At 36.7% G+C, this 15310-nt stretch overlaps 1 protein-coding gene across 3 annotated transcripts in view; it reads right to left on the reverse strand.

Moving 5' to 3' along the window:
- Nucleotides 1–13036, reverse strand: part of loxhd1b (lipoxygenase homology PLAT domains 1b) — a 20321-nt gene extending 7285 nt beyond the window's left edge. Inside the window, exons 1-26 of one of the 3 annotated variants that reach the window (XM_053624913.1) lie at nucleotides 12371–13036; nucleotides 12063–12177; nucleotides 10618–10698; nucleotides 10336–10520; nucleotides 10110–10208; nucleotides 9844–9992; nucleotides 8997–9120; nucleotides 8370–8620; nucleotides 7941–8076; nucleotides 7615–7775; nucleotides 7425–7511; nucleotides 7196–7331; nucleotides 6865–7019; nucleotides 6597–6757; nucleotides 6430–6506; nucleotides 5618–5814; nucleotides 5327–5519; nucleotides 3574–3734; nucleotides 2630–2948; nucleotides 2272–2423; nucleotides 1830–1963; nucleotides 1514–1659; nucleotides 1321–1425; nucleotides 1004–1132; nucleotides 464–625; nucleotides 29–210 (exon numbers count right to left, since the gene is read on the reverse strand). In XM_053624913.1, the coding sequence (XP_053480888.1) occupies nucleotides 29–210; nucleotides 464–625; nucleotides 1004–1132; nucleotides 1321–1425; nucleotides 1514–1659; nucleotides 1830–1963; nucleotides 2272–2423; nucleotides 2630–2948; nucleotides 3574–3734; nucleotides 5327–5519; nucleotides 5618–5814; nucleotides 6430–6506; nucleotides 6597–6757; nucleotides 6865–7019; nucleotides 7196–7331; nucleotides 7425–7511; nucleotides 7615–7775; nucleotides 7941–8076; nucleotides 8370–8620; nucleotides 8997–9120; nucleotides 9844–9992; nucleotides 10110–10208; nucleotides 10336–10520; nucleotides 10618–10698; nucleotides 12063–12177; nucleotides 12371–12656 (4083 nt within the window). In that variant the 5' untranslated portion in view covers nucleotides 12657–13036. Of the gene's footprint in view, nucleotides 1–28; nucleotides 211–463; nucleotides 626–1003; nucleotides 1133–1320; nucleotides 1426–1513; nucleotides 1660–1829; nucleotides 1964–2271; nucleotides 2424–2629; nucleotides 2949–3573; nucleotides 3735–5326; nucleotides 5520–5617; nucleotides 5815–6429; nucleotides 6507–6596; nucleotides 6758–6864; nucleotides 7020–7195; nucleotides 7332–7424; nucleotides 7512–7614; nucleotides 7776–7940; nucleotides 8077–8369; nucleotides 8621–8996; nucleotides 9121–9843; nucleotides 9993–10109; nucleotides 10209–10335; nucleotides 10521–10617; nucleotides 10699–12062; nucleotides 12178–12370 lie in introns of those variants that run through there. The other 2 variants (XM_053624910.1, XM_053624911.1) reach the window with 2 other exon arrangements.
- Nucleotides 13037–15310: the final 2274 nt, after the last annotated feature.

Here is a 15310-nt window from a genome sequence, read left to right on the forward strand (position 1 = left end):
GCAGTAGTTTGTAATGTACTGTGCTCACCTCCACAATGAACATGTCCTCTGCTCCCCTCTCAAAGTACATGCGCCTTTCTCTCTTATTCACACACAGATACTTTTGGTGGGTGCAGACTCCATTTTCACCATAGAGAACAATGAAGACATCTGCATCCGTTCCTGCTCCAAAGATATCACTAGTAAAGGTTTTAATCTCATAGGGCACAACTGTAGATAGAACAGACAAAAAGACCAATGATATACATCATCATACAAGGTTTTTTGTTTTTTTGTTGTTGTTTGTTTACATTATATAGTCAGACCCCGGTGACAAGCATTGAGTTGAACAAATTAAGTTTCAGATTAATTAACTGTGAATTACACTGAGGTTTGAATTGAGCTTTGCAAGAGAGTAATTATCCAGAAGAATATGGGATATAAAGAGGAAGCTGAATATAGTGTAAAATCAATCGTCCCTTACATGGAGTATACACCTCAGTCTGCAGTTCCGCTGGGTACAAATCTCTTGCTAATGCCCCATCATCTTCTCCCTTATCCAGCCAGCGGCCAGATGGGAAACAGAGTTTTAAACCCTGAGAAGGTGCATTAATCTCCACCCAATCCAAAAACCAACCTGAACCCCCTGAATGAGAGGCAATGGAATGTGTTAACATCATGTTTGCTAAAGTGTTGGCACTGATATTCAGACTTATATTACCGATCATATTTAACAAATCTCAATCATACAACAAACCATGCTCCTCAAGATCAGGTTCATTTTGCACTTGACTGCTGTGATACACATTGCTGAATAAATGTAGTCTTTAGGATACAGATAGCTAGTCTTTGCTAACAGCTTTTAGAAGCAGTCAGTGACATCCAGCTAGAATAAGCCTTGGTCAGGCACAACTGTAAATCTTCCTTAGATTAGCATTAATATGACATTTACTTTCAACAAAATTCTGTTAAAATTAACCAGGTTCCTTCCTATTTTAGATAGGTTAATACTCCAAAAACTTACCTGCATTGTCATGCCCAATTCTGATCCTTTTAAGCTCTCCAAGATTAACAGCTTCCACAATGAACTCATCGATGAATCCTTGCTCAAACTTATTCTTGTGAGTTTTGCTGGCCTTCAGGTTAATAATTCCTGTAGAATTAATGAAGAATCACAGAAAGAAAAGTAAGAGCAGATGATGTCCGCACAAAGCCCCCAAGAAGGTGGCAATCATTTACACAAATTGAAAATATGATATTTGAGGAATGCTTTTAGGAAAGCGTTTAAAAACTGCTTCGTCTTTAAGTTTTTTCTAATTCCATTGCTTTATGATGTTTAACCTGTATCATCATACTCTCCATAAAGAACTGCAAACACATTGGCATCTGTTCCAGCATATTTCTTCTCCCCAGTCTTAATCCTCAGTGTGTATGTTGTTGACATGGCTGTGAAAAAATATCAATGAATCTTTGTATCTTTGTATCTTTTTATGCATAGTTTTTAAAACACAACATGTGTCAACCTTTTCTTTACCTTTCTGCTCAAGCCCTAAGGTGGCTCCTAACTCTTCCTCATCCTCATTCTTCTTCATGAAAGCCTCATCTACAGGCACCAGCTCTCTGACAATCTGGCCATCATCCTCATCAACAGCCAACCAGCGGTTACAGGGGAAGTAGTACCTGCATTAGCATCCAATTTGAACATCATTGCATCGAAATGTATTTGCTTTCCATGAAGCTTACTAAATCAAAGTTAGCAGTAAAATTATAATTGACTTTTGTTGTTAAAATAGTAAAATTGCTTAGAATTAACTCATGTCTTCAAAATTTCTTATCAAAGGCACACTCACGTGGTGTCATCTTTCGTATCTATAATCTCAACTCGGTCCAGGTACCAGGCTGAGTTGGCATGTTTGTTGTCATGATGGATTCTTAGCTTCTTCAAAGGCCCCAGTTCAACTGCTTTTATTGTGAACACGTCTTCCTGCAACACATACAGATGCAGCTGACTTCAAAATTTTGTTATCAAAATAAGTGAAAATTAGCAGAATTAGTTAATTGCCTACATAACAAAATGAACATTTTCATTGCCTTCAACACTTCAAAAGTTATAAGAACATGGTGTGTTGTGTTACCTCAGGCATGATAATGAAGGTATGGCATAAATTATATATGATCAGCTAGCATTAAGAGCTACAGTACACCAGCATCTATTCATAATAATGGGTGGCACTATATCAGATCTCTTAACGTTAGAGGACAGTCTCAGAGTGATAATCGAGTCTTACTCACCTGACCACGTTCAAATTTGTTAAGGTTGTTAGATTTCTTCAGGGGACGCTCCCCAGTGTCACCATTCTCGCCATAGATATTGATGTAAACGTTGGCATCGGTTCCCGCACCCCACATGCTCCCCGTAAAGACACTGACTTCATATGTATTTTCTATGAATGGATATGGTCAAATGGTTATTTCCCTTCATGAATGTCATTAATATTTATGGTGATTAGTGTTTTGATAGTCAGTAATACACTGTAAAGCCGATTTACATGATGGTACAATAAAGTAAGCAGCCTGTGTGTATAGATTAATGAACAAATAAAGAGATGTTATTTGAGATGATGATAAAAGTTCTGATGCATTTCTTTACCCTCTAGTTCCTCATTGTCCTCAGGGAGAAGCTCCACTATCAATTCCCCATCCTCCTCATCCTCAGCCAGCCAGCGATCACAGGGAAAAGTTAATGTCTTCACTACTTCCTGCATCACTTCCTCAACCTCATCATCCTCTTCTTCCTCCTTCTTTTTCTTCTTTTTGTTTTTCTTCTTGTCTTCTTTCTTCTCTTTCCTCACCATGGCCATGACCAGGTACTTCAGGTCCACCTTTTCTAAGTGCCATCCAGCACCAATTCCTGATCCATCATGGCCAATGCGGATTTTGAAGATATTTCCCACGTCTTTAGCTTCAATCTGTTTCAAACAAAAACCAAAAAGTGTCTCAGGGTTGATGTTCTATTCAGAGCATTCTCATAAATTGAAACTGTTATTAGATGTTTGGAAATTCTCCTGTGATGTCAGTGTTTGAACAAGATGTATTATAAAACTGAAATAATTAGTATTGGATAAATACAGTATAGTTAAAGTTTGATTAAATTTCTAAATAGAATGTGGGGACTGTTCATTACTATTTACATGAACTAAAGCAAACTACTATTTTCAACATTCTGTAAACTTTATTTTTCAAGATGTTTTTATCCTTGATTTTCTACTTTCTGACCAAAGAAATTAATAAACTACTAAGGATTATTTGGTGAGATGACAAATTATGTTTACAATACCCATTGCCACTAGATACAATATTACATTAGTGCCAATCTGCAGGTTTCCAATACTTTTTCTTTGGTGGTCCTTGAAAAAACTGATAGGTGCACTACTTAAGAATGTTAAGCAGACCATTGCCACCTTAAGGATCATCAAGTAATTTGTATAAACCTTTTTATAGGAAATGATTGGCTGTCAAGCAGAAATTGAATGAAATATTTCAAATTAGACAAATGGCATAAGTATATAAAACACCATAAATGTTAGTTATGACCTTGAATATATCAGTGGTTCCCCTTTCAAAGTTGTTTGACCTGCTCTTCAAGGTGATAAGTTCTGTTTTTCCTTGATCTCCATATATTTGGATGAAAACACTGGCATTAGTTCCTCCAGCCCAAACATCACCCGTTACCACAGTAACCTCATAGTTTATTACTGTGTGGAAAAAGAGGGAGCTGAGAATTCTAATTAAGAACAAACAAATATATATATATATATATATATATATATATATATATATATATATATATATATATATATCACACACAACCCGAATTCCGAAAAGTTGGGACAGTATGGAAAATTGCAACAAAACAAAAAAATCTGGTTTGATGTTTTACTTTGTGAATGTGATTTATATTTGAAAATATATACTCATTTAAAATCTGATGACTGCAACACACTAAAAAAATATGACAGTCGACTGTTTACTACTGTGTAACATCGTATTTTCTTTTAATAACACTTATTAAGCGTTTGGGCACTGAAGTTTAGGCACTTAAGTTTAGCAAGTGGAATTTTCCCCCATTCATCCATTATGCATTTCTTCACCTGCCCAACTGTACAGGGCGTTCGTTGCCTTATTTTGCGCTTCATAATGCGCCACACATTCTCAACCGGAGACAGGTCAGGACTGCAGACAGGCCATGTTAGCACCCGCACTCTCCAGGCAGAATGTGGTTTGGCATTGTCCTACTGGAAAATGCAGGGACATCCCTGGAAAATACGAAGTCTGGATGGCAGCATATGTTGCTCCAAAATATGTACATATATTTCTGCATTAATGGTGCCCTCAAGGATGTGCAAGTTACCCATGCTATGGGCATTGACATACCTGCTGGCTTTTGGACCTGACACTGATAACAGCGTGGATGGTCCTTTTCCTCTTTGGCCCGGAGAACACGATGACTGTTTTATCCAAAAACTATTTGAAATGTTGACTTGTCGGACCACAAAACACAATTTTACTGTTTTACTGTCCATCTCAGATGAGACCGAGCCCAGAGAAATCGGTGGTGCTTCTGGATAGTGTTGATGTATGGCTTCTTCTTTGCCTAGTAAAGCCTTAACTTGCATCTGTGGATGCAGCGGCAAATGGTGTTGACTAACAAAGGTTTACCAAAGTATTCCCGAGCCCATATCAGGATATCCATTACAGACTCATGATGGTTTTTAAGACAGTGATGTCTGAGGGATCGGAGATCATGCGCATTCAGAAGTGGTTTTCGGATTTGCCCTTTACGCACGGAGATTTGACCGGATTCCTTAAATCTTTTAATTATATTGTGTACTGTAGAAGGTTGAAATGCCCAAAATCCCACAAATTTGTCTTTGGGGAATGTTGTTCTCAAAGTGTTGGATTATTCGTTGACGCATCTGTTGGCCTTGAAGGATTAGGCCTTTTTTGGAGGCTCCTTATATAGTAGGATTAGACAATTGCCTCACCTGTTTCACATCACCTTCTTATACCTTCAATATTAGTCCTAAATTGCCCCTGTCCTAAGTTTTTTGGAATGTGTTGCATGCATCAATTTCAATATAAATGTTTAACTTCAAAAAAACTATGCAGTTGATTATGTAAAACATCAAATACCTTGTCTTTTTGTGTTTTTGTTTACAGGTCAAAGTACATTTTCAAATCACTCCTCTTTGTTTTTATCATTTTCCATACTGTCCAAAAGTTTTCGGAATTGGGGTGGTACATATAATGAATTGTCTTTACATATTATACAGTGTGAAATGAGTACATTTTTCAATATCAAGTATTTCACTTGGGTAGAGCTCCACTTCAGTTTTGCCATCAGCCTCATCTTCAGAGAGCCAACGATGGCTGGGGAACATGTAGCGTTTGCCCTGGTTGGGCACCATGATCTGTACACTGTCCAGAAACCAGCCTGCCCTCATGCCTTCGTTGGTGTGGCCAATCAGCAGACGGTTGATCTGGATTAAGTTCAGCGACATCAGTTTACAGTTTAAAGTAGGCATTTCTCATATAAGAAATCGGAGAGTAAAAGTTACAGCCATTAAGCCATACGCACTTGTCCAATGTCAAACGTCTCAATGGTAAAGATATCAACCCGACCAGTTTCAAAGTAGTTCCGCAGGTCATTAGACGAAACAACCAGCATCATTTTACTAGTGTCACCTTTCTCACCATAAAGCTTCACAAAGACCTTGGAGTCTGAGCTGGCACCATTGATGTCTCCTGTCTTTACTTCAATATGAAAGCTGGTGTCTAAAAATCAAAAGTTTAAAAGTTTATAAGCAAATTTCATGTACTGAACAGACAAAATCAGTACGATTGATTAAAATGTCTAATCAAACAGGTTTGCTTGAGGTTTGTCTGGTTCTGAGTGTAGGACCCAAACTGCATACAGTACCATCAGTATCAGATGCCTCCTCCTATGGTCATTAACCTCTCAATGCCACTGACTACATGAATGAGATTCTGCTACACAATCTTGTAGATGCTCCCTTAAATTTACTTAGCAAAAGGAAGGGCAGAAACCCTGGCAACCTCTTCATGAGAAGATTGCAATCTGAGACCTTGGAATTATAAGGTTCTGCCTGATATTGAACCATAACCATGATCATCAATAAGGTCAAAGCAGATACAAATGTTCAACTTTTTAAATACTTTTAGTAATATTTTAATGTAAACCTTTACAGTATGTAAGGTAATATTTTCAGTAGCATGTAAATAACCATTCTAGCCTCAAAGGTCTCAAATTGCTTTCAGTTGTATTATTGAGGACATGTGTGGCATTTAAATCTGAACTCTATTATTCTAGTTATGTAATCCAATAAACTTAAGCACACACAATATGAAGACGTACCAGGAGAAACTTACTAAAGAGTTTTTGTCCATCAGCAAATGGAACTAACTCCCGAACAATCTGGCCATCATCCTCATTACGGTCAAGCCATCTGAATTGGTAAAGAGATACTGTACCACGAGCAACTGAAACATTATCATTTCAACTACCAACATTAATAAGAAATTAAAACATCACTAACCTATTACATGGGAACTCTACAGCCTCAGACTCAGCCTGTCCTTCTTCTCTGACCGTCACTTTGTCTAGGAACCAGCCACAGCCTCCCCCTCGCCCATCATGGCCAATCCGTACCCTGCGTACCTGCCCTATCGACACAGCCTCAATTATGAATTCATCACCCTGTGAATGAACACAAATGCAAAGTCTAAAGTGCAAGGGCACAAATCAAGCCATAAGGTATATTATGTCTGCATTCCACAAAGGTCTGGCTTGATAATTCTACTTACATTGCCTTTCTCAAACTTGTTGACATTATTCTTGCAGTTTACTAAGATGCGGTCACCTGTGTCTCCTAAATCTCCTACCAGGCATAGGAAGACTGTAGCATCTGTCCCACTTCCACTGACAGTTCCAGTGTAGACTGTGACTCTGTATTTTATAACTGCAAATAAATTAAGAGCTTTGTTGTAGGGTTGTAAAACATAGGCCACCTTAATATCAAATAATATGCTGAAGACAATCTAGTGGTAGTACAAAAGCTTTGAAACCAAATTTGCCATTACAGCATTTACACTCAAGGTCTGTGAAGGCACTCTTGAAAATGATTTAGCCTCTTGCCTGGCAGTGGCTCCTGGATAAGATCTCCAGTTGCTGGGAGCTCCCTTACTACTTCGTTGTCATCTTCACTTGTATCTAGCCAGCGATTACAGGGAAATTTGTATTTCTCTTTTGTTAATGTTTTCATAAGCGTCACCTTTGGAGGCATAAATAAATAATTACACACAAGCCAAAAGCCTAATTCTTGGAAAAGTTAAAACATACACATAAACTTTGCATTTGTATTTACCTGGTTTAAATGCCATCCTGCAAATGGATTTCTCTTCTCATGAAATATTCTCAATTTTTTCATCATTCCAAGATCAGGTAGTTCAATCTAAAGGCATTAATAGAAATTCAACCCATCGTTTGAGACTTATGGGTTTCTATTAGTTAGGAAATAAAACAAAAAATATTTTGACTCTAAAAACACTAATTACCATAAATTTATCAACCTGACCCTGCTCAAAATTGTCTGTCTTGTTGTCCAACTTCATCTCATCAGACTTGCCCATCTCTCCATAGATCTGTAGTATAATAGATGCATCTGTGCCTGCCCCAGAAAGATCAGACGTCCAAATCCACAGAGACCATGGATACTCTGATGGACAGGAGAACATGTAGAACAACAGGACATCAATCATCTCAGCCACAGCACTGTAAGGACAGTCTGGTGACACATGAAATCTCTCACTTTCTGGTTAGATTATTTCATGACTATTTTTCTTGAATTAAAAACTTGTCTCAGAGCTATAAGACTGCTCACTCTTTTGTCTTTTTTGTCGCAGTGAGACCATTTCATAAATCTCTCTCTCTATTAGGCCATCGCCCTCATCCTCATCCAGCCACTTAGAACAGGGGAATGTCTGCTCAAGCCCAGTGAAAGGGCAGTAGATTACTACCTGAAAGAAACAGGCATGATCAATAGTGTTTCAAGCAGTCAATACTGCTTCAAAAAGCCCATAGTGCTTTAAACAGTGAGGAATGCTGTGGAAAAACATTGGACAAATATAAATGGCCACTAAACTATTATGGCAGAAATGTAAGAAGAATTAACAATGCTTCACTTGGGAAAAGATGTAGGCACCATTAACCTGCACTAGAAACATTCCTCCAGTCTCTTTTCTAATGAGAGTCTAATGTAGAATGATTGCTTCAGTAATTATTTGTCACATGATATTAGTCTGTAACTCACCTTATCACAGTACCAGCCTGCACTGACTCCATCATTATCATGACCAATAGTTATGCGACCAAGAGGGCTTAGCAAAGCTGCAATTTCTATGTTAAAGATGTCAGTGAGTCCACGTTCAAATTTGCCACCTTCCAGAAAGATCTTTCCACTGTTCTTTGTGCCCTTGGAGCCATGCATGACTATGTGGATTTTGGAGTTTGTCCCTGCTCCCCTGATGTTTCCTGTAACCACCTGTATGTTGTAAACAATGCCTGCAAGATAGGATTACATGCAATGGAGTTAGATTCTCTTGAGGCTGCGCTTACTCTCCAGAAACACCAAAAAGTCTGACCTAAAACAGAGAATGACTGGTTGAATGTCTACAGTTGGAGACTGACAATTGTTCACACAATTAGTCCAGACCTTGTTTCTAAGATGATATGAAACATTAAAACAGTAATGTTAAGATTGTCAATAAACTCTTCTCAAAAGGTTTTTGCTAAAAAAGATCAACTTTAAGCACAATCAATGATTACAAAAAAGGTTGTACCTAATACGGTTGCATCTGGGGCATTTTCTTTTAACTAGGTACTTCACCTTGCTTAGTCTGCATAAATATAATCAAAATCAAAAAAATCACTTTCCTACCCGTGGGCTGACTTCCTCCCACCAGAATATCCCTTTGAATCTTTCCATCATCCTCATCTATGGCAAACCAGCGGCCAACAGGGAACTCATACACTGCCTTGTTTCCCAGGTCATCCACTATCACCTAAACACAAGCAAAATCAAGTCAAATAAAATAATATTGAAAGAAAAAAATATGCATCTCCTTTTATTTGAGTTCAACTACATAATGTGTGTAATCTACTCATACAGGATGTTTGGAATAAATAGATTTAATGTGTATAATCTATGTGCAAATCTATGTGCTCAGTAGTGCACCTCTTCAATAGGAAAAACAATCCTTTAAGTAGAGTGGTGTTTCCTTTCAACACAGATAAGGTGACTACAGTCCAGGAGAATGACCTCATCTCAAAGTGTGTGAGTGACACAGATGCAGAGGAAGCTACAGAGTCAAACTCCAAGGTCTGAGGTGCATTACCAAGGAAAAAACCATGGTAAAACAACCTATAGTTAGATTTTTTACCAGTAATTTCCTACACATTCTTTCATATTCACACTTGTTAGATATGGATTGTGCATACCTAATAAGAAACCATTAAATTATCATTTAGGAGTCTGGTAATGTATAAGATAGGGATGCAAATGTTATGAAACAAATAGCTGTATAACTGTACAATAACATTTTTATACAACCTACTTCAGCAAACAAGTGAATGAAAACCAAAGAGCAGCAATGGAAGTAACAAACAAATGTGATATTGTTATACTCATTTCATCATCATAATTTTCTGTAGTTTAATAACAAAAACATTTTAAATGGTCATTAAGCTGTTATAGATTTTGAAGTAATAAAAGACTAAACTTGTACCTTGTCTACAAACCATCCAGCAGAGGACCCTTTGTTGTTGTGGCCAATGGTGATCTTCCTTAATTTACCCAAGTTTGGTGCATCAATAGTAAACTTGTCTTCTGCTCCTCTCTCAAAGTTGTTTTTCTCACTGTCGAGTCTCCTTTCCCCTGTACAAAACACAATGTATAGGACAGCCAAATAACGACATAACATTATAAATTAGTTGTACAATATAAAGCAGCATTCTATTATGATTGATACATTGTAAAGAGCATGCTGGTTACCAGTATCTCCATTTTCCCCAAAAATATTAAGGAATACATCTGCGTCTGTTCCACTACCTTTGACATCTGCAGTGAAGACACTCACCACATACTTATTATCTGCAAAACAAGAAATATGTGACCACATAGCAAATGCAGTCAAGTTAAGAATTAGTCAAAATGAGAAATGTCTCTGTGTATGTCCAGCTGTATTATCAAATGTCCGACATATGAAAGAATGACCCACATTTTGGCATGTCAGATGGATCTATAGTTCCCAGTAGATCTCGTGCAATGAGTCCATCGCCCTCCTTCCTGCTGAGCCAGTTGTTGCAGGCAAAGTAATATCGCTGATGGGGTCTGTTCATGTCAGTCACCATCACACGGTCCAAGAACCAGCTAGCGCTTAGGCCTGTATTATCATGCTCAATCCTTAAAAAAGCAAAAGAAACTCTTCTGTTGAATAATTATACTCACATTGACGATACATATGGAGTTCATGAAGGAATTGTTTGTTATTTTAGAATACCTAATCTTTTTTAAAGTACCAACATTGTGAGTTTTTATCCGGAAAACATCTGTTTTGCCTTTCTCAAAAGCAGTCCGATTTCTGTAAGGAAGATAAATATAATACAAGCTCTTAGTTCTAGGAAAGTAATAGAATAAAGTGGGTGTAAAGACTAAAAAGAGTTTAAAGACTAAAAAGCCTTAGTCAATTAAGCTAGCTAAGTATAAGTTCTCACTGATAATGAATTAATAAGATAAACCATATTAGCTAAGTAGCAGTAAACAAATATGTAATTATTGTAGGTAATGACCAGCCCTGCATCTACTTGAAAGAGCTACTCAGCTGTACATAAGGCTTTGTGAATTCTTACTAATTGTATAGCACAATGTGCAAAGAAATGTAATTTAGTTACACCACTTCATTACATTTCATTAATTATCTTTTCCACAAATAGAAACATTCAGATTAAATGGTATCTTTAAAATTGGTCTTCACATAGTGCTACATAATTATTCTTAAAATAGGTTCAATGTTGTTCACTAAATAAAATCGAACAGATACATAGCTGATATCTTCTACCTTGTCCAAATCATGCATGCTAAAGACAAGTGTTCTGTATTCTCTTCTTAGTAAAAAAAACAAACAAACAAACAAAAAACCTGATTTTCATCTGGAAGTAGAATAATGTCTTTTGTTTCCTATTAAACTGAAAAAAGAAGGCACAGTACCAAACCATACATTCAAGCAGGTCCTTTATAATAATTTACAGCACATGGATATTCTATACTTTATCATGAGAACCAAGTCCATTTGCCTCTCAAATTTCCAAAAACTTTCACATGCTTTAGATTTATTAATCACACCTTCACCTTGCACCATTTGGCAACATTTAAAGTAGTTACAGCTCGACACTCTTAGAAAAAAAAATCAATCTAAAATCCTAAAGGGTTTTTTGGATCGTCTCTCTGGGGGAACCCTTAAAGGTTCTATGCAGAACAACATAGTGTTTCCCGATCAGAGAGACTTCTAAGTAGACTCTGAAGTGAAGAACCTTCAACTATCCAACAAAACCCTTGCGGAACCCTTTTTCTAAGAGTATACATTAGAAGAACAATTGCACATTGGTCCTTGATAAAAAAAAATAAGGCTATAGAATATCATGTGTGTACAGACACCCCCACACAATTTTAAGCAGCGTTCAACTGGCTTTTCTGTCATTTTAATCAGAGAGAAAATGCCAGTCAGATACCTCTTTTCAGTGCTGTGGATTTGGGGGAAAATGAAAAGCACAAATTGCTGTCAATATCATCAGTATAATGATATAAAAAAATTTTACAAATCAGTTAATCAACTATATGGAAACCCTCAGTCTGAACAATCACAATTGAGTCTGATTTTCCAATAATTACCTTTTATACATAAAAAAAAATATGTATATATACAGATATATATAGATATATACTCACTTGCTGGCAAGATGCACCTTTGGAGTTATGCCATAATCACCAAAAATAGTAACAAATACGTTGGCATCCGTCCCTGCCCCAGCTATTTCCCCAGTGATGGTAACCACCTCATAAACTACAGGTGTAGGTATTGACAAGAAATCAGATGATTCAAATAGACATTCTACAGAGTACTTATGCAAAGACAATCAAGGGATACATATTGATGGAAAATATAAAGTATCAAATGTGTAATACTACAACTAAAATGGAATAAGAATACTCTATAGCAGTGTGCTAATAAACCAAAACCACAGCAGAATCCATACCTTTCTTTTTATGGTATTCATCTTCATAGTTTTCTATTTTTTCTGGTTCATAGTTCCTTAACTCATTCTCATAGATCTCAACATAGTCAACAGTTTTTTTCTTTTTCTTGCCTTTGCCTTTTTTACCCTCATCATCACTGTCTGTGGAACCTTTTTTGGCCTTCTTCTTCTTTTTCTTCTTTTGAGAGTCGTCATCTTCTTCTTCGTCTTCTTCTTCTTGCTCTTCCTTCTCGGCTTTCTTCTTTTTCTTACCTTCCTCTTTGGACTTCTTATCTTTTGACCCCATTATCCCCCCTGCGTACTCCTTATGTTGGCTTTGCTAATTCTCACCGTCTCATCATCTGCTTCATCTTCCAATGAAGTTTTCTTATCCTTCTTCTTGCTTTTTAGGCAATTTCACCCTTTTTCTTGCTCTTCCTCACATCAGTTGTTGTTCAGTCTATCTTAGGTTCTCCTGCTTCATTCTACATTTATCGAAATCTGTACCGTTGCTCTTTCATTTCCTTCTTAGCTGTGACTGCTGCTTCTCTTCTTTGGTTTCTTGCCCCTGCCGCGTTCCACCCCCCTTCGAGGGCATCTTTAATTTATTTACTGCCTTGTAACTTTAACTGTCGTCTTTGCGTTCACGTAAAGGACACCTCGGCTGACCTGTGATGCTAGGGAGACCTGCCAACAGGAAGGGTCATGGAGAGAGCGCAAGGGCTCTTGGGTACAAGTAAGCTGTAACATCAGGGCCTTCCTCATCACAAACAACAACAGTTACTGGCCTCATTAAAATTTACCATGTCTTAGTCATGTGGACACTCACTAGACAGGGCTACTGTTAAAGGGCATGTTCCTAGTCAAACTGACTGGTAAGGAAAGTCCTGTGTTTTTAGCATTAAGAAGCAAATTTATAGACCTCACATTAGTAATAATAATAATTATTATTATTATTGTTATCATTATTATTTGCATATTGCTTTTCACAGTTTTGTTAAAATAATTATGGAGCTATAACTTATAAAAAGATCAATTTAAATTCAAAAACATTAAATAGGTGACTAATAATTTTGTGTATAATAATTCTTCATTAATATACAGATAAATAAAGTTACTTGAGAGAAAGATATTTCATAGTCTCGGCAAGGGCTGTGATTTTATCATGGCAGTTATACCCACATTTTCCCAGTTGGTGGAGACATTCACCCATGATTATGTTTGTGAACCCATTATTGCTGCATTTCAAGCACTAATAAAAAGCTTACAGAAGTAAGATTATCTTTTAACATGTAGTTTCTACCATACTCCTAAGTAACTGTGAAGTATAACTGTAATCCACTTCAGACAGTTCATACATTAAAAAGTCAGATCTCTTGGATATGCTGACCATACTTCAAACTAACTCAAATGTCTCTGATCAAAATTATGATACTATTTCCCTATGACTATAGTACATATATGATACTGATGTTATGTTATCTAATATGCAAGGGATAGCCTATTGACCCAGGCAATTTATTTAGATTTTAGATCTACTATTTACTTATAAAACAGTGTTTATGGAAAAAGATGCACAAAATTCCCTCATATATTTGACTGATATGTTGTGCAGGTGGAGGAAACTAAAATTATAAAAATGTATTAAATTATATAAATGTATATATTTTTTATTATTATTATTTAAGATTTATTATATTTATTTACTCTCAGCTCAAAATAATCTAAACATTATCTACATAAAACTACATGATATTTAAAATATTTAGCTGAAAAAGTGAGCCACATGCTAGTTTCATGTTGGAAAATAATCCAGTGTTGTGTCTGTGGCTCAGGTGGTAGAGCGGGTTGTCCACTAACCATAGGGTTGGCGGTTCAATTCCCAGCCTGCATGACTCCACATGCCAAAGTCTCCTTGGGCGAGACACTGAACCCCAAGTTGCTACCAATGGCAAGCCAGCACCTTGCATGGCAGCTCTGCTAAAATTGGTGTGTGAGTGTGTGTGTGTGAATGGGTGAATGAGAAACAGCGTAAAGCGCTTTATTGAGCCACTAAGTTTAAAAAAGAGGCTATATAAGTGCAGACCATTTCTCATAGTACATACGTAGGTGAAAAAGGGTTCTTCCCTTACAAATGAAGTACTAATTGAAATGAGTTTTCATTCTTAGCTTCCAAAAAAAGGGTTCTACTTGGAATCCTTTCTAACAGGGAAACACTGTTCTAGAGTACTATAGTACATAGAACCTTTAATAGTTCCTGGGACAACCAAAGAACCCTTAAGAGTTCAGTATTTTCTAGGCATGTACTAGCAAGTATAGTTTGTTAATAGACACAAAAATGCCTTTGAGTGTTTGGGTGTACCCTTGGATGGATGGATGGATGGATGAAGTTATAGTTTGTTATAAGACCAGGCTGTCCATTCTGCTTTATTAGTCTTCAGCTATTTGTGTTCGCTTGTTCGATGTGCTTGTCCATTGTCCTCTGTGCTTATTTTCTACACAAATCCAAGAGGATATTAATCTAAACAACTATGTCCTTTCTCACATTGAAAATAAGGAAAAATACAAATAAACAGAGCACAAGGAAATCAATTATGTGTAAAGAAAAACAAATCCACAACAGAAAAGGAAGAGGCTTTGACTGTTATCCTGAAATTCACTAACCACCCTGACTGAACTTGTTCTCTGACCTCAGCTTCCTTTCAAACTGGGATATATGAGGACAAATATTTCCTGTAATGAGCAAATGTGTAATTGTATAATAATAATAATTAAATATTATTAATAGGAATATTATTAATAGCTAGTGTGGAGTCACTACATGTACTATGGAACATATTGAGATGTGTGGAGATATATTACTTATTTCTGAATGGTTTGAAAATAAAACCTTTATAAAAAGTAAAATATCAAACAAGAATCATGCATCTTGTGTTGCACAAGATTAATTTAGAAGTGCTA

The sequence above is a fragment of the Ictalurus furcatus genome, chromosome 5, assembly GCF_023375685.1.
Source record: "Ictalurus furcatus strain D&B chromosome 5, Billie_1.0, whole genome shotgun sequence".
Lineage (NCBI taxonomy): Eukaryota > Metazoa > Chordata > Actinopteri > Siluriformes > Ictaluridae > Ictalurus > Ictalurus furcatus.